Source organism: Peromyscus maniculatus, chromosome 8 (genome assembly GCF_049852395.1).
Source record: "Peromyscus maniculatus bairdii isolate BWxNUB_F1_BW_parent chromosome 8, HU_Pman_BW_mat_3.1, whole genome shotgun sequence".
NCBI lineage: Eukaryota > Metazoa > Chordata > Mammalia > Rodentia > Cricetidae > Peromyscus > Peromyscus maniculatus.
In genome coordinates, this window is record NC_134859.1 from 54,276,348 (window position 1) to 54,295,083 (window position 18,736).

General features: G+C 46.8%; 1 protein-coding gene across 2 annotated transcripts; it reads left to right on the plus strand.

Moving 5' to 3' along the window:
* The first annotated feature begins 5,069 nt into the window (after positions 1 to 5,069).
* Positions 5,070 to 7,056, plus strand: Sat2 (spermidine/spermine N1-acetyltransferase family member 2). 2 transcript variants are annotated; one of them, XM_006973443.4, is made up of 6 exons: positions 5,070 to 5,352; positions 5,514 to 5,565; positions 5,712 to 5,795; positions 5,863 to 5,964; positions 6,108 to 6,148; positions 6,702 to 7,056. In XM_006973443.4, exons 1-6 carry the CDS (start codon positions 5,287 to 5,289, stop codon positions 6,867 to 6,869), a joined length of 513 nt encoding a protein of 170 aa, XP_006973505.1. In that variant the 5' UTR covers positions 5,070 to 5,286; the 3' UTR covers positions 6,870 to 7,056. The 2 variants fall into 2 exon arrangements, with proteins under 2 accessions (XP_006973505.1, XP_006973506.1); XM_006973444.4 differs by lacking the exon at positions 5,863 to 5,964.
* The last annotated feature ends 11,680 nt before the right edge of the window (positions 7,057 to 18,736 follow it).

Here is an 18,736-nt window from a genome sequence, read left to right on the forward strand (position 1 = left end):
CCAGTGACTTTGTCAAAGGGGGAACATAACGCTTCTTTCATGGAGCTGCTGGGCATGGAGACTGGGACGGCACAGGCAGAATGCCCAGTGACTGATATGAACGCCTCCCTTAGCTTTCCCACATCTTACGATGCTGCTCTCACAAGGAGGTATTGTCTCTCTCTGTGTTTTAATGGCTACTAAGAAGAAATCGGCCAATAACCCGAGCACGGGCGAGACTGAGACAGCAGGATCACGAGTTCAAAGCTAGTCTGGGCTACACAGAAAGACTCTTCTCAACAGTGGGGGTACAGACGGCTCAGTGGGTGAGAGCATCTGCTGCCAGCCTGAGGACTTGAGTTTATGCCCCAGGACCCACAGGATGGAAGGAGAAAACTGACTCCCGAAAGGTGTCTTCTGGCCTCCACATACGCATGTGTGCACACGTGTGCACAGGCACATGTCACACACACACACACACACACACACACACACACACACACACACACCAAATGTTTGAAATAAGGAAGGAGGAAAATAGTGAAAAAAAGCAATAAATATTTGTAGCTGGACATAGTTGGACATTCATTTAATCTCATCACTTGGGAGGCAGAGGCAGGTGGATCTCTGTGAGTTTGAAGTCAGCCTGCTCTACGCAAGTTCTAGGCCAGCCAAGGCTACATAGTACTGTCTCAAAAAAAAAAAAAAAAAAAGGAGAGGAAAGGAAAAAAGTGGGGGGTGTGGGCAGCAGTAGAGAGATGACTCAGTGGTTGGGAGCATTGGCTGCTTTTCCAGAGGCCCTGGTTTCCATTCCCATCACTCATATGGTCGCTCACAACCAACTGTAACTCTAGGACCCAGGGATCCAACACACTCTTTTGGCCTCTGTAGGTAGCAGGCATGTAGGTGATTTACAGATATACATGCAGGTAAATACCCATACACATAAAATAAATTTAAAAATTAACAACTATAGATTAAAAAGAAAGTTATGCTGGGCATGGTGGCGCACGTCTTTAATCCCAGCACCCTGGAGGCAGAAACAAGGGTGTAGCTGGAGTTTTCCTGGTCCTGCCTGGCCCACAGTCAGGACAAATCTCTCTCACCTGCCAATCCCAGAGCCACTCAGTCCCAACCAAGTAAACACACAGAGACTTACATTACTTATAAACTATATGGCCGTGGCAGGCTTCTTGCTAACTGTTCTTATATCTTAAATTAACCCATTTCTATTAATCTATACCTTGCCACATGGCTCATGGCTTACCGGTATCTTACATCTTCTTCTCACTAGGGCTGCTGGCAGCATCTCTCTGTCTCAGCCTTCCTCCTCCCAGAATTCTCCTCTCTCTTTGTCCTGCCTATACTTCCTGCCTGGCTACTGGCCAATCAGCACTTTATTTATTGACCAATCAGAGCAACACATCCACAGCATAGATAACATCCCATAGCACTTCCCCTTTTCTTTTCTTTTTTTCAAAAAAGAAGGTTTTTAACTTTCACATAGTAAAATTACATATAACGAAACAATGATCAAGCAAGAACTACAGTTACAATATTCAGTCTATTTATAATATCTAGTCTATTTGTATTTGGCAAAATTAAAGAAGATATTCTATCTATCTTATATTTGTGAGTCTAAGGTTTCATATCTAACTTATCTTTTATCATAACAAAGAAAATTATAACTATCTAGTCTTCAACTACATCAAAGACTCCAGAAGGATATGCTCTTACCTGACAAAAGGGAGATGGACTCAAGCAACTTTTGGGAGTCTTGCAAGAGTAGACAGAGACAGCTGGCAGCCTGGACAGTCATCCAAAGTTCCTCTGTAAAGTTGGGGCATCTGTCTTCAGCCCACAGGCTTAGAGTCTCTCAGTCACTTCTCTCTATGTCCTGTAGAATGTCTGGCAGTTTCCTCTGTGAAGCAGGAACCTGAAGGACCATTTTGCCAAGCAAAGTTCAGTGGTCACCTTCCTATGGGTCCTGCATGTCCAGTTGATCAAGCAGTCCAGGCAAGAACAGTTTCTTGCCCAAATGGCTGTTTTTGCCAAGAAGAAGATAAACTCCATATAGAGTGTCTTCGATGCCCATCCTCCTCTCTGAGGTAAATCGGTGCTACCAGGAGCAGACATGTCTCATTGTCCAGAAAAGTCTAAATTTTTTAAAATATTTTAAATGCCATATTCTGTAGGTCTTTGAAGCATTTGAAGACTAGATAGTTATAATTTTCTTTAGTTATGATAAAAGATAAGTTAGATATGAAACATTAGACTCACAAATATAAGGTAGATAGGATGTCTTCTTTAATTTTGCCAAATACAAATAGACTAGATGTCATAAATAGACTAAATATTGTAACTGTAATTCTTTTTGTTTGTTTGTTTGTTTGTTTGTTTGTTTTTCAAGACAGGGTTTCTCTGTGTAGCTTTGTGCCTTTCCTGGAGCTCACTTGGTAGCCCAGGCTAGCCTTGAACTTACAGAAATCCACCTGCCTCTGCCTCCCCAGTGCTGGGATTAAAGGCGTGCGCCACCGACACCCAGCTCGTAACTATAATTCTTGCTTGATAATTGTTTTGTTATATGTAATTTTACTATGTGAAAGTTAAAACCTTCCTTATTTAAAAAAAAAAAGAAGAAAAGAAAAAAGAAAAGGGTATGCTGGAGAGATGGCTCAAAGGTTAAGAGCACTGACTGCTCTTCCAGAGGTCCTGAGTTCAATTCCCAGCAACCACATAGTGGCTCACAACTACCCGTAAATGAGATCTGGTGCCCTCTTCTGGCACGCAGGTATACATGCAGACAGAACACTGTACATAATAAATAAATAAAATCTTTTTTAAAAAAGAAAAGAAAAGGGGAAGTGTTGTGGGATGTTCTCTATGCTGTGGATGTGTTGCTCTGATTGGTCAATAAATAAAGTGCTGATTGGCCAGTAGCCAGGCAGGAAGTATAGGCAGGACAAAGAGAGAGGAGAATTCTGGGAGGAGGAAGGCTGAGACAGAGAGATGCTGCCAGCAGCCCTAGTGAGAAGCAGATGTTAAGATACCAGTAAGCCACGAACCACATGGCAAGGTATAGATTAATAGAAATGGGTTAATTTAAGATATAAGAACAGTTAGCAAGAAGCCTGCCACGGCCATACAGTTTATAAGTAATGTAAGTCTCTGTGTTTACTTGGTTGGGTCTGAGTGGCTGCCAGACTGGAGGGTGAGAGAGATTTGTCCTGATTGTGGGCCAGGCAGGACTGGAGAAAACTCCAGTTACACAGGTGGATCTCTGTGAGTTTGCTCTCTCTTAACTGGGCCATCTCTCCAGCCCAGAAAAGAAACACATTTTTTTTTTTTTTAAAAAAGGATGTGGGGTTGGAGAGATGGCTCAGCAGTTAAGAGTGCTGGCTGCTCTTCCAGAGGACTCAGGCTGAGTTCTCAGCACCCACATGGCAGCTCACAACTGTCTATGACGCCACTTCCGAGGATCTAACACCCTCACGAGACATGCATGCAAGCAAAACACCCATGCATATACAATAAGAAATAAATAACTGAAATCAGTTTTAAAAAGGCAGTTGGAGAGATGGCTCAGCAGTTAAGAACACTGAGGCTCTTGCAGAGGACCTGGGTTCGATTCCCAGCACCCACAAGGCAGCTCACAGCCATCCACAACTGCGATTCTAGGGAGTCCAACATCTTCCTCTTACTTCTGAGGGCACCAGAAACAAATGTGGCATGCATATGCACAGGCAGGGGAAACACTCAATACTCACACGCATAGACACAAACAAACGAAAAACAGATGCAGCGAGGGGAAAATCGGAAACTCTGGCTGAGATCCAGAGTTTAACCCTGGGCTGGGGAAAGGATTCAAGAGATCAAGTGCTTTGTGAACACACACGGAGACGGGAGCTCGGATTGCCCTCCGCTCACACGATACCTGGAGAAAGAGGTACACACCTGTGACCCCAGGGCCGGGGCAGATGAGATGGCAGAGTTGCAAAGAGGTGGCTCCCTGGAGCTCACTGGCCAGCCAGTCTAGCAGAGAGCTCCTGGTTCACTGAAAGGACTCCGTCTCAAAATTAAGGTGAAGAGCAGTTGAAAAAGACAAAACATTGACTCCTCGCTCTGCACACTCACACGCCTGCACATGTGCACATAGAGCGCACTCACCAGATAGAAAATAAAAAGTTCAAGGCTAAGCTGGATGTGCTGGCTCACACCTAGAATCCAAACACTCGGGAGGTTGAGGCAAGAGGGCTGCTAACAAGTCTCAGGCCAGCCTGAGTGTGTCAGAGTGAGACGGTGTCAAAATGGAACATAAAGGTGGAGATGGGGGCCTAAGACTGTAGTCCCAGCTGCTACTGGGGAACAAGGGATATTGAGCCCAAAGCATCAAGGATTTGAGGCAAAATCAGATATAGTGACATGTAATCCCATCACCTGAGAGGTAGAGGCAGGAAAGTCAGAAGTTCTAGGTCATTCTTGGCTACACAGTGAATCTGAGGTTAGCCTGCGCTACATACCCAGGAAAAACTCCCACTCCCTGAAGACCCTATCAGAAGTAAAGGAGAAAAAAAAAATAAGGAACCTGCTATTATTCTTAATTACAGGGATTTTTTTATAGGACCTAATGTAGAAAAGTGAAAACCCTATGAGCCACCCAACAGTCATAGGAAACAAGGATAGGGTTTGCTCAGCGTGTCCAGAGGTCCTGGGTTTAATACCCAGAACCAAAGGGAAGAGGAAGGGAGGGAGGGTGGGAGGGAGGGATGCAGGGAGAGAGGGAAGGAAAGCTGGAAGAGGCAGAGCACACAGCTTCCATCAAAGACAGCTCCAGGAGACCGATGAGGGTCTCGCGCTGAGTCTGGGATACCCCCGTGGCTAGACGACCAAGAGTGAAAACTAAAGCCGCTAACCGGAGCATACTTTAATTAAAGCAGCGCAGAAGAGGACTTTGAAGCCTAGGGTATACATGACAGAAAGCTTTACCACTTGCTCCTAGCCTTGCCACGGGACCCGAGGGGCGAGGCGGGGCCGGGGGTGGGGTGAGGAAAATGGTTCTAACCAGAAGCTGATTGGCTGGAGGGCGGGGTGCAGACTTGAAGGCCTCTCCTGGCAGAAGAGATCACCGGGCCGATCCACGCTCCTGGCTGAGATCCGCTGGTGCCTGAACCCTATCTGGGAGCTCTTAGCATTTCTTCTGCCCCTCATTTCCAGCTCTTTGAGACCTGAGCTGTAGGCTCTTTCTGTGGTCCTGAAGAACGGAAGTGGAGACTCTTGGGTCTTTGATTTTTGACAGTGACGATCTGGATGGCTTCCACGCGGATCCGAGAGGCCAGGGAGGGAGATTGTGCAGACATTCTGAGGATGATACGGGTGAAGCCTGCGGGGCTGGAAAACCGAGTGCCGTGGGGCTGGGAGCAGCGTGGTCGGAGCGGGGGAGGTAGACGGGGGGGTGTACCTTTGGACCCTGCTCCCCGAGTGTCAGTCAGGGCCTTCCTACCCTAACGATGTCGTTCTTGGTTCTCCTGTTGTAGGAACTGGCTGAGTTTGAGCAACTGTCCCATCAGGTGAAGATCAGCGAAGAAGGTGGGGCTTTGCAGCTGGGTCCTGAGACTCGGGGGGTGGGGGGGAGAAAAGACAGTAACTACCGGACTGGACATTAATCCGGCCCCCCTCCATCCCTCCCCCTCCTCCCTCTGTCTCTGCCCTCATCACGCCCCCAATCTCTACAGCCCTGAGAGCAGATGGCTTTGGAGAGAACCCTTTCTTTCGCTGTTTGGTGGCAGAGGTTGTTCCAGCGTCTGGGGAGCTCCAAGGTAAGGGACCCTCCGGGCACCCTCAGTTTTTCCTCCCAGAGGCCTTAACCTTCCCTCTCATTTTCAGGGCCCCGCGTGGTGGGCTACGGGCTGTACTACTTCAGCTACAGCACATGGAAGGGACGAAACATTTATCTGGAAGACATCTATGTGATGCCGCAATATCGGGGTACTGCTGGCAGAGGCTAAGGGTGGACACGAAGTACCCACAGGCCCACTGGGCAATCCTCAGACCCATCCCCTTCCCTGCCCCCTAATATCAGTCTATGGTTTCCTATGATACCCCTTCAACTCCCCCTTTTTCCACTACAGGTCAAGGGATTGGTACCAAAATAATCAAAAAGGTGGCTGAGGTGAGCAAAGGGGTAGGGGTTAGAAACTAGTCCCCCCGTCCCCCGACCCGTCCCGTCCCCGTCCCCCACCCCAACCCAACCCCCGTGCGTGCGCACCGGAAAACAAAAACCAAAACCAGCCAATTGGCCAGACAAACAGACCCCCTCCTAGAATGTTTGGGGTTGCTGAGGTTGAATGAGGAGATGAGAAAGATTCTTCTTCTAGCCGGGCGGTGGTGGCACATGCCTTTAATCCCAGCACTCGGGAAGCAGAGGCAGGTGGACCTCTGTGAGTTCGAGGCCAGCCTGGTCTGCAGAGTGAGTTCCAGGAAAGGCGCAATGCTACACAGAGAAACCCTGTCTCGAAACACCAAGAGTCTTCTTCTTTTTTTTTTTTTTTGGTGTTTCGAGACAGGGTTCTCTGTGTGGCCCTGCTGTCCTGGAACTTGCTCTTAGACCAGGCCGTCCTTGAACTCAGAGATCTGCCTGCCTCTGCCTCCCATGTGCTGAGATTAAAGGTGTGCGCCACCACCACCACCCGTCAGTCAGCAGTCAGCAGTGTCTTCTCCCACAGGTTGCCCTGCAGAAGGGGTGCTCCCAGGTCCGCCTGGCAGTTCTGGACTGGAACAAGAAGGCCATGGACTTGTACAAGTCTCTGGGAGCTCAAGATCTGACTGAGGCAGAAGGCTGGCGCTCCTTTCGATTTGAAGAAGAGGCAATGAAGGAGATGGCAGGATGCTGACGTCGGCCCCGGGGAGTTCTCTCTACTGCCGACTCTTTGGGATCACCTTATCAGGTTTCCCTAAGACTGTATTCACTGACCGGGACCCAGACAAACTCTACCCCAAAGGCCTCCTGGGGCCCAGAAAGAGTGGAAGCAAGGGACCAGTCTGGTTGAGAATGACAAATAAAATACGTGGCTTCCCTGGTGTGGTGTTGGGCAGAGGAATTGATAAAAGGACAGGGCGGCGCAGCCACTCTGAACCCCTTCTTTTGTTTTCAGGTGGAGAATACTGCTCTGATGGGGTGGGACAGCCAGGAGCCAGGAGCACTCAGGCCCCAAGGACTCAGGAGACCCTAGCCTTAGCTCTGGCCTGTGATTTTAAAAAGAGAACAAGGGGCTAGAGAGGTAGATCAGCGGTTAAAAGCACTGGCTGCTCTCCAGAGGACTGGGGTTCAATGCCCAGCACCCACATGGTAGCTCACAACTGTCTGTAACTCCAGTTCCAGGGGACCCAACACCTTCACACAGACATACATGCAGGCCAAACACTAGTGCACATACATTTTTTTTAAAAAAAAAAAAAGAACAAGAGGTATAGGAATGGCATATCAAGCCTGTCAATCATCTTTGGAACTCAAAGTTCTTTTAGGACCGATGTACCGTACACTACAGACTGCCTGTTGCTGTCAGCATTTCAAGGGGCACTGGGAGGAAGCAATTGCCTCACCTTAACTAATCAACCTCAGCTGGGCAGGTATGACGGCATGGTACTGGGGAGGCTGAAACAGGAAAATTCCTTCAGGGCCCACCTAGAAAAGTGAGATCTGTCTCATCAAAAATCAAATTAAAAAAAAATCTTTTTATTACCAGTTTGACACTAAAGTAAAATTAAACAAAACCAAAGCAAATCTTTAAAACTCAGGGAACAATAAAGGAAACAGGCTATTTTTTTCTCATGTTTTTTTTTTCCTCCGAGACAGGGTTTCTCTGTGTTGTTTTGGTGCCCGTCCTGGATCTTGCTCTGTAGCCCAGGCTGGCTTTGAACTCACAGAGATCCACCTGCCTTTGCCTCCCGAGTGCTGGGATTACAGGCGTGCGCCACCAGCGCCCGGCTTTCTCTCATGTTTTTGTTCGCTAGTTTGTTTTCATTTTTTCCAGACAGGTCTCTCTGTGTGTATCCCTGGCTGTCCTGGAACTCCCTCTGTTGACCATGGTGGCTTCAAACTCATAGAGATCCTGCCTGTGCCTCCTGAGTGCTGGGACTCAAGGTGTGCACCATCACTGCTGGGCTTTTCTTCTTTTTAGACAGGGTCTACACTATGTAGCTCTGGCTGGCCTGGAACTCACTGTGCAGACCACCAGACTGGCCCAGAACTTATGGAGTTTCACCGTCTCTACCTCGAGAGTGCTGTGATTAAAAGTGTGTCATTTTTTTGTTTTGTTGTTTTGAGATAGTCTCTAGCCCAGGCTGGCCTCCAACTCCCTCTGTAGCCAATAATGACCTTGAATCTCTGATCCTCAGCCTGTACTGTTAGAGTGCTGGGATAACCACGCCCATTTATTTTATCTTTTACATTAATTTATTTATTTGTGCATAGGGGCACAAGGGTGCCATGGCTCACTCTAGTAGTCCATGGGCACTGAATATACATGGCGCACAGACATACAAGCAAAACGCCCATACACATAATAAATAAGTTTAAAAATAAACTAAAAAAAAAAAAAACAAAACTCATCTGGAATTGAGCCTGATAATGCAGGTCTATATTCCCAGATACTCAGAAGGCTGAGGCAGAAGATTTGAGAATTCTTCAAGATTTGGGAAGATCCTGCCTCAAAAGGTTACACGGAGAAACCCTATCTTGAAAAACCAAGGGGGGGGGAGGGAAAAGATGTGGGGGAGCGCCACAGACCTCTGTTCCCAGCATTCGGGAGGCCCGGGCAGGCAGATCCCCCACTGCAGGATATTTGATCACACTGTGTGAAGATGTGCCCTTTTTTACCCCATCTGCTTAAGGCATCTATGGATTGGTTTAATAAAGGGCTGAATGGCCAATAGGTAGGCAGGGGAGGATGGGCAGGACTTCCAGATAGAGAAAGGAACTCTGGGAAGAATCTGAGGCACTCTAGATTTGCCAGCTAGACTAGGGGGAAGTCAGAGGTAAAGTGTTAGTTTTTTTTTTACTCTTTTTTTTTTGGGGGGGGGGGTCCTGCCACCTAGCTCCCAAATAAGTCACAGGGAGGCTTATTCTTACTTATAAATGCCTGGCCTTAGCTTGGCTTATTTCTAGCCAGCTTTTCTTAACTTAAATTATCCTGTCTACCTTCTGCCTCTGGGCTTTTATCTTTAGCCTATATGCCTTTTTTTACTTCTTTCTCCATGGCTGGCTGTGTAGCTGGGTGGCTGGCCCCTGGAGTCCTCCTCCTCTCACTCCTAGATCTCTCTCCCCAGATTTCTCCTCTTATCTATTCTCTCTGCCTGCCAGCCCCACCTGTCCTTTCTCCTGCCTTGCTATTGGCCGTTCAGCTCTTTATTAGACCAGTCAGGTGTTTTAGACAGACACAGTAACACAGGTTCACAGAGTTAAACAAATGCAACATATAGAATGTAGCACATCTTTGCATCATTAAACAAATGTCCCACAGCATAAACAGATGTAACACATCTTAAATTAATATTTGACAACAGTAACAAGCCACATGGCAGAATGTAGATTAATATAAATGAGTTAATTTAAGTTTTAAGAGCTAGTTGGGGGGCTGGAGAGATGGCTCAGAGGTGAAGAGCACCGCCTGCTGTTTCAGTAGTCCCGAGTTCAATTCCCAGCAACCACATGGAGGATCACAACCATCTGGAATGAGATCTGGTGCCCTCTTCTGGCCTGCAGGTGTGCATGCAGGCAGAACACTGTATACATAATAGATAAATCTTTTTTAATAAGTTAATTAATTAATTAATTTTTTGTTTTCTGGAGACATGGTTTCTCTGTGTAGTTTTGGTGCCAGTTCTGGATCTCACTCTGTAGACCAGGCTGGCCTCGAACTCACAGAGATCTGCCTCACTGGGTGCTGAGTGCTGGGATTAAAGGCATGCACCACTGCTGCCTGGCCTAGATAAATCTTTTCTTTTCTTTTCTTTTAATTTAATTAATTAATTAATTAATTAATTTATTTATTTATTTATTTAAGGTATGAGTGCTCTATCTGCATGTATGCCTACATGTCACCAGAGGGCATCACATCACATTACAGATGGTTGTGAGCCACCATGTGGTTGCTGGGAATTGAACTCAGGAAGAGCATCCAATGTTCTTAACCATTGAGGCATCTCTCCAGCCCTCTTCTTCTTCTTCTTCTTCTTCTTTTTTTAAAGCAAAATTACATTAAAAAAAAAAAGAGCTAGTTGGGTACAAGCCTAAATTAAGGCCAAGCTTTTATAATTAATAAAAAGTCTCCATGTCATTATTTGGGAGCTGGCGGTCCAAAGAAACTCCAATTATAGATCCCTGAGTTGGAGGCCAGCCTGTTCTACAGAGCAAGTTCCAGAACAGTCAGGGATACACAAGAGAAACACTGTATTAAAAAACAAAAACAAGCCGGGCGGTGGTGGCGCACGCCTTTAATCCCAGCACTCGGGAGGCAGAGCCAGGCGGATCTCTGTGAGTTCGAGGCAAGCCTGGGCTACCAAGTGAGCTCCAGGAAAGGCGCAAAGCTACACAGAGAAACCCTGTCTCGAAAAACCAAAAAAAAAAAAAAACAAAAACAAACAAACAAACAAAAAGATTTTTAAATGGGCTATAACTATAGTTCAGTGCTGGAGTACTTGCTTAAAATGTGCAAAGCTCTGGGTTAAAAAAAAAAAAATCGCCGGGTAGTGATGGCACACACTTTTAATCCCAGCACTTGGGAGGCAGAGCCAAGTGGATTTCTGTGAGTTCAAGACTAGCCTGGGCTACAGAGTGAGTTCCAGGAAAGCCGCAAAGCTACACAGAGAAACCCTGTCTCTTGAGGGGGTGGGTGGGAAATCTAGCTGGGGCTAGGTAGAGCACCTGCCTAGCTTTGGGAAGATCTGGGTTTGATTTCCAGTCCCCCAATAAAATGAGAACAACAACAGCAACAAAGAGCAATCTAAAGGGAGCAGAAGATGCTCAGCAGCTAAACATAGTTTATGCTTTTCTGGAGGATCAGGTTTTAGTTCCCAGGACCCACATGGGACTTCACAGGCATCTATAGCTCCAGTTCCTGGGGATCCTCCATTTATTTCTCGTCTACCTGGGCACAAGGCACACACATGGTGCATATACATACGTTCAGGCAAATTATGCATGAAGTTAAATGTATAAATTAAAAATCATTTAAACAATAGAAATCCCACAACCAACCTCAAGCCAGACATGGTGGCTCATCCCTGCAATTCCAGAACTCAGAAAGATGAGGTAGGAGGATCGCCATGAGTTAGAGGCCAACCTGGTCTCCACAGCAAGTTCTAGGTGAGTCTGAGCTACAGATGCAACTTTGTCTTACTAAACAAAAACCAAGGGGCTAGAGAGAGGTTCAGCTTGTTAAGAACGCTTGTTGCTCTTGCAGAAGACCAAGGTTTGGTTCCCAGTACCTAAATGATTCCAGGTGATCCTGACCTCTGAAGGGCACCAGACATACATGTGATGCACATAGGTATATCCAGGCAAAACATTCACATATGTAAGATAAATAATCTGAGACAAAACAAAACCTCCAAACCAAGGCTGACCCAGGGGCACACCTATAACTGGGGAGATGAAAGTAAGAGTCTCAGGTGTTGCCGGGCAACAGTGTCGCTCACCTCTAATCCCAGCACTGGGGAGGCAGGGCCAGGCGGATCTCTGTGAGTTCGAGGCCAGCCTGGTCTACAGAGTGAGATCCAGGACAGGAACCAAAACTACACAGAGAAACCCCGTCTCGAAAAACCAAAAAAAAAAAAAAAAAAAAAAAAAAAAAGAATCTCAGGCGTTCAAGGCCAGCTTTGACTATGTAGTGTTGGGCTGTATGAGGCCCTGCTTCAAACTTCAAAGAACATGATGATGCATACCTGCAGTCCTAGGTCCTGAGGCGGGAGGCTCCAAGTTTCAAGCCAACCTGAGATACAGCAGATTCTGTAACATAAAAACAACAACATGCCCAAGGGGCAGTGGTGGCATACAGCTTTAATTCCAGCACTCGCAGATCTCTGTGAGTTCCAGACCAGCCTGGTCTACAGAGCAAACTCCAGGACAGCTAGGGCTACACAGAGAAACCCTGTTTCGAGAAACAAACAAAACCCTCCAGAAAACCCCCAAATCAACAACAAAAAAAGGTAGAGATACTGATGAGATGACTCAGTCTGAAGGCCTAAGTTGGATCTCCAGGACCCTGATAGTTGAGCAATGGTATTGACTGCTCCCAAGAAATAAATGTAACAAAACTTAAAAAGGAAAAAAAGGCAAGTGGAAATTGATGGAGAAGACCTTTGGCATTGACTCTGGCCTCCATACCCACTCCGTACCGAAAGTCCATGAATACACAAACATAGACCTATATGCACACACGACTGAGTAAGGCTAATACTAAGGGAGAAGTCCTTTAACTCCATCCTTTTACGTCATCTGCCTAGAGAGGGTGCAGACCCCACAGGTTGTGGTCTCAGTCCCCACAATTTGCCTGTTTCTCACTTCAGGGGCCAAAGTCAAGTCCCTGGTTGTTTTAGTAATGTTTCTGACCAACTAGTTAGAAATCAGGTTCCCACAGCCTCTCCTTGGGTCCAATAAATTTGCTAGGACAGCCCACAGAATTAGCAAATATGTTTACAGTTTATTGTTAAGGGTGTTACTACAAAGGAAACAGATGAAGAAATGTCTAGGGTGAGGAATTGGAGTACAGGGTTGGGGCACCCTTGCCCTGTCCAGGTAGGCCACCATCCGGGAACCTTCCCATATTCAGCTTTCCGGAAGTTCTCAAGCCTGTCATGGAGTTTTCCTTTTGCTTTAATCAGAATATCAAATACATATGTCTTTGTACCTAGCTCATAATATGTCTGCCCACTGCCTTCTCTCATTTCTCCCCTGCTCTGACATTGCTCTCCTCAAAGAATCTCTCTTTTGCTTTCATGTCAATTATATGTATATATGCTGCTGAATCTAGATTCTTTTTATTTTATTTTATTTTATTTTACAATACCATTCAGTTCTACATATCAGCCACGGGTTCCCCTATTCTCCCCCCTCCCACCCCCTCCCCTTACCCCCAACCCACCCCCATTCCCACCTCCTCCAGGGCAAATCCTCCCCCGAGGACTGCGATCAACCTGGTAGACTCAGTCCAGGCAGGTCCGGTCCCTTCCTCCCAGACTGAGCCAAGTGTCCCTGCATAAGCCCCAGGTTTCAAACAGCCAACTCATGCAATGAGAACAGGATTTGGTCCCACTGCCTAGTTGCCTCCCAAACTGATCAAGCCAATCAACTGTCTCACCTATTCAGAGGGCCTGATCCAGCAGGGGGCCCCTCAGCCTTTGGTTCATAGTTCATGTTTTTCCATTCGTTTGGCTATTTTTTTCAATAATTGATTAAAACCGAAATTTATTATAAGCCACAGTCATCCTAGGGACCTCCATGCTATATATATAGCCTCCATGGTTCTATGGGTTGTGGTCTGATTGTTCTTTATTTTATATCTAGATGTTGAATCTAGATTCTATGAGAAAAAAAATGCCACATTGTTTCATCTATTACCTCTTTGCTCCTCCCTTTAGAATCCATGTTTCCCCTTTATGTGTATAAATAGATTTTTTTTTTTTTCCCCGAGACAGGGTTTCTCTGTGTAGTTTTGGTGCCTGTTCTGGATCTCACTCTGTAGACCAGGCTGGCCTCGAACTCACAGAGATCTGCCTGGCTCTGCCTCTGAGTGCTGCGATTAAAGGCGTGTGCCACCACCGCCTGGCTAGATATTTTTATATAGATTCCAAATGTGAAAGAAAATACATAATTTTTTTTTCAGTAGTAGGGATTGAACCTAGGGTCTTACATCTGCCAAGGCAGGTGTGTGACAACTGAACACACAGACTTCTTTTAGTTTTGAGTGAGGGTCTCATTAAGTTGCCCAAACTGGCCCCAGGTTCACTCTATACCCTAGATACCACAAAGTTGTCCCCCTACACATGTACATCATGCACACACATACCCACAGAATAATAATAATAAATACATGACGTGTAGATGGTCTGTCCTCTGCTAGGGCTATTGTTTCTTCTATTTATTTCATTAGTTTATAGTCTTGGTGTGTCTCAGGCTGGCTCGGAACTTCCAAAACTTCTTTCTCTGCCTCACAAATTTTAGAATTACAGAAAAGATCTACCATGCTTAATAGGAAATTTTTATTTTTTTATTTTTTTTTAAAAACAGGGTTTCTCTGCATCGCTCTGGCTGTCCTGGAGCTCGCTCTGTAGACCACACTGGCTCAAACTCAGAGATCCCCCTGCCTCTGCCCTTCGAGTGCTGCGATTAAAGGCAGTGCCAGCACCCTGGGCTATTTTTGTATGTATGTGTGTGGCCAGGCCCTTCTCACAGCATGCTTGTGGAGGTCGGAGGACAGCTTCCAGGACTCCATTTTGTTCTGTGGACGTCACTAGTGACAAACACCCTCACTTGCTGAGTCATCTTGCCAGCCACTAATTGGGCTTTTTAAAAACTTTTATGTACATGGGTGTTTTGCCTGCCTGTGTGTATGTGCACCACGTGTGTGCCTGGTGCTCACAGAGGCGACAAGGAGTGTCCAGTCTCCTAGAACTAGAATTATAAGTGGTTGTGAGCTGCCATGTGGGTGCTGGGAACCAAACCCAGGTCCTCTGGAAGAGCAGCCAGTGCTCTTAACCACGGAGCCAGCTCTCCAGCTTCCTTAGCAGGGGTTTTTGAATTTAATTTTTTTTTTTACTACATTTTATTTATTTTGTTTGGCCATGTAGACACATCATGGCTCATGTGTGGAGGTCAGAGGACAATTTGTGGGACTTAGTTTTTAGCTTCCACAGTGTGGGGCCTGGAGATTGAACATGGGTCATCGGCTTGACAGCGGGCACTTCTACCTATTGAGACACCTCTCTGATTAAAAAAGAAAAAAAAATTTTTAATTTTTTTAAAAATTATTTATTTATTATGTGTACAGTGTTTTGCCTGCATATATGTTCTTCTGCATGCCAGAAGAGGGCACCAGATCTTATGATAGATGGTTTTGAGTCATCATGTGGTTGCTGGGAATTGAACTCAGGACCTCTGGAAGAACAGCCAGTGTTCTTAACCTCTAAGCCATCTCTCCAGCACCAGAAAAAAATTTTTTGAGCCAGTATCACTACATATGTGTGGCTGCTCTGAAACTGCATGTAGATCGGGTGATCACAAGTTCACAGAGACCCACCTGCCTCTGCCTACTGTGATTCAGCTTTTTTTTGGGGGCGGGGGTTTCGAGACCAGGGTAGACTCAAAGTCATAGAGATCTTCCTGTCTCTGCCTCTAGAGTTCTGGAATCAAGCTATGCACCACCATGCCTGGAAAATTTCAAATTAATTTAAGTCAGCATTATTTGCCAGACTGGTGGTACCTCGTTTTAATCCACTGGGGAGGCAGAGGCAGGTGGTGGATCTATTTGAGTTTGTGGCCATCCTGTTCTACGTAGTGAGTTCCAGACCAGCCAGGGAAAACAAAACACCTCCAAACACAAAACAAAACCTTAGTTCTAGGTCGTGTGTGTGTGTGTGTGTGTGTGTGTGTGTGTGTGTGTGTGTATTCCTGAGACAGATTTTTTCTGTGTAATCCTGGATGTCCTGGGACTCTGTAGACCAGGCTGGCCTCAAACACCCAGAGATACACTTGCCTCTGCCTCCAGAGGGCAGGGATTAAAGGTGTGTGACACCATGACCAGCCTCAGTTCTAGGTCTTAATAATTAATTTTTAAAAATTTATTTATTTTTAAACATTTTTTTAAAAAGATTTTATTTATTATGTATACAGAAGAGGGTGCCAGATCTCATTATAGATGGTTGTGAGCCACCATGTGGTTGCTGGGAATTGAACTCAGGACCTCTGGAAGAGCAGTCAATGCTCTTAACCTCTGAGCCATCTCTCCAGCCCTTAAAACTTATTTTTATTTTATGTGCATTTTGAAGTTTTACCATGGGTGTCAGATCCCCTGGAACTGGAGTTATAGATGGTTGTGAGCTGCCTTGTGGGTGCTGGGAATTGAACCTGGGTCCTTTGGAAGAGCAGCCAGTGCTCTTAACCACTGAGTCACCTCTCCAGCCCAGTAATTCATTTTTTATTTTTTAAAAAAATTTCTGGGGTTCCAAGACAGCCAGGACCTTGTAGAGAGACCCTGTCTCAGAAAAACAAAACAAAACAAAGTTTTTTCTTGGGCTGAGAACATGGCTTCATCTGGAGAGTGCTTGCCTACCAGGGGAAAGCCCCATATTCATTCCTAGCACCACATGAAACAGGGTGTTTGTACAAGCCTGTATCTGGAGGTGGAGTCAGAAAGTTCAGAAGTTCAAGGTCAACTACAGAGAGAGTTCAATGCCATCTCATCCTTTGATGAGAGATTCTGGCTCTCAAAAAACAAAAAAAATTTAGAGCCATTCTTGGCTACATAGCAAGCAATTTGAGGCCAGCCTGGGATATAAGAAACCCTCTCTGTATCTCTGCCTTTCTTCTTTTTCTTTTTGTTTTCAAGACAAGCTCTGTGTAGCTTTGTGCCTTTTCTGGAACTCGCTCTGTAGACCAGGCTGGCCTTGAATTCACAGAGATCTGACTGGCTCTGCCTCCTCAGTGCTGGGATTAAAAGTGCTCTCTGCCTTTCTCTCTCTCTCTTACACATTATTTGTTATATCTTTTTTTCATTTTTAAATTTTTAAAATAATTTATTTTAACTTTTATTTTGTGTGTATTGGGTGTCTGGCCTGCATGTATGTCTATGTGAGGTGTCGGATCCCCTGGAACTGGAGTTATAGTTGGTTGTGAGCTGTCATGTAGGTGCTGGGAATTGAACTCAGGACCTCTGGAAGAGCAGCCGGTGCTCTTAACCCCTGAGCCAACTCGCCATCCCTCTTTGTTATATCTTACTAATGTCTTCAAGATTCTTTTTCAGTATAACATTCCATTTTACTGCATTTATTGATTTAAATTTGGTTTATTTACTGTGCTATGGATCAAACTCAAACACGTACAAATCTATATCACAGTTCCTTTTTATTATTATTATCATTTATTTTATTTTTCGATACAGGGTTTCTCTATAAAACCTTGGCTGTCCTTGAACTCTCTGTAGACCAGACTGGCCTAGAACTCATAGAGATCCACCTGCCTCTGTCGCCTGAGTGCTGGGACTAAAGGTTTGTGCCACCCGGTTGTTCCTTTTTATTCTTTTTTTTTTTTTTTTAAGATTTATTTATTTATTGTATATATAGTGCTCTGTTTGCATGTACACCTGCAGGCCACAAGAGGGCGTCAGATCTCATTACAGATGGTGTGAGCCACCATGTGGTTGCTGGGAATTGAGCTCAGGACCTGTGGAAGAGCAGCCAGTGCTCTTAACCTCTGAGCCATCTCTCCAGCCCCCCTCCTTTTTATTCTTACTTAAAAAAAAATTTATTGTGTTACATGTGTGGGTGAACATGAGTGATATCACACGTGTGATGGTCAAAAGACAACTTTCAGGAGGTGAGCATCTCCTTCCATCTCGTGGGTCCAGGAATTGAACCCCAGTCGTTAGGCTTTATAAGTTGAACCATCTTCCAGGCCAGGCTTTTTTTTTTTTTTCTTCTCCATGACAATTTTCCTGTTTTGAATTTCCTCAGCATCAGATCATGTTGCATTTTCTTTTCAATATGGCCTTGAATTTCCTGGAATATTAGAATCAACTTAGGGCAAGCATGGCAGTGACAGGGTTGCCTGTCATTTTACTCGGGAGGTTTCAGGAATTCAAGGTCGTTCCCCATCACCTTAGTGAGTTCGTGGTCCACCTAGGACACAAGAGACCCGGTCTCACAAAACTTTAAAAACAAAAAAACTACTCAAGCCAAGAACCGTGACTCTTGAATCTCCTATAGATGCAGAGAGTCAACACATGCGCATGGACACCAACGCCCAGCGCATGCGCACTGGGCAACTTATCTTAGCCTTTCGGCTCCCCCCCCTCCTTCCCTTCCGCCCCCCCCCGCCCCCCCACTTTGGAGTGTGTGCACCAAGAAAGACAAAGGTGGTGAAAGTGACCAAGCAGTCATTCCGGCGCATGCCCATCCCTAAACTGCCCCGGCTCCGCGGGGCTCCCTCGGTGGGGGCGGAAGTCCAATCCGGTGGAGCGGGCGCGGCCCCTCCCTTCCCCGGATTGGCCGGCCGCAGTGTTGTGGGGCGGGGAAAGGAAGGGACAGGGACAGTGGAAGCTCGGGGTGGCGGGGCGGGAGCGTCCGCCCGCTTCTGCGCACGCGCAGAGCGGCGGCCGGGAGGGGGCGTGAGAGAGTGGAAGAGAATGTGGAAGCCCTGACGCGCTGGCGAGCCGGAGCTGGGTCGCCAGCCTCGACGCCTGCGCCCTGGCCCTCGGGCGCCGCGCGCGGCGGGCGGGTGCCCTGTGCGCCTGCGCAGTAGGCGGCGGCGGCGGCGGCGGCGGCGGCGGCAGGGGGAGGTGGAGGCCGTGGAGCGGCAGCGGCAGCAGCGGGTCCCGGGACTGAGGCAGCAGCGGGGGCGCCGGCGGGCGGAAGCTGAGGTGACGAAGGCGGCGGCGGCGGCGGCGGCGGCGGCCGTTCCTCTCACGGTGGCGGAGACCAAGGCAGCGGCGGCGGCGGCGGACGGGGAGCGGCCCGGCCCCGGCCCCCTGCTCGTCGGCTGTAGCAG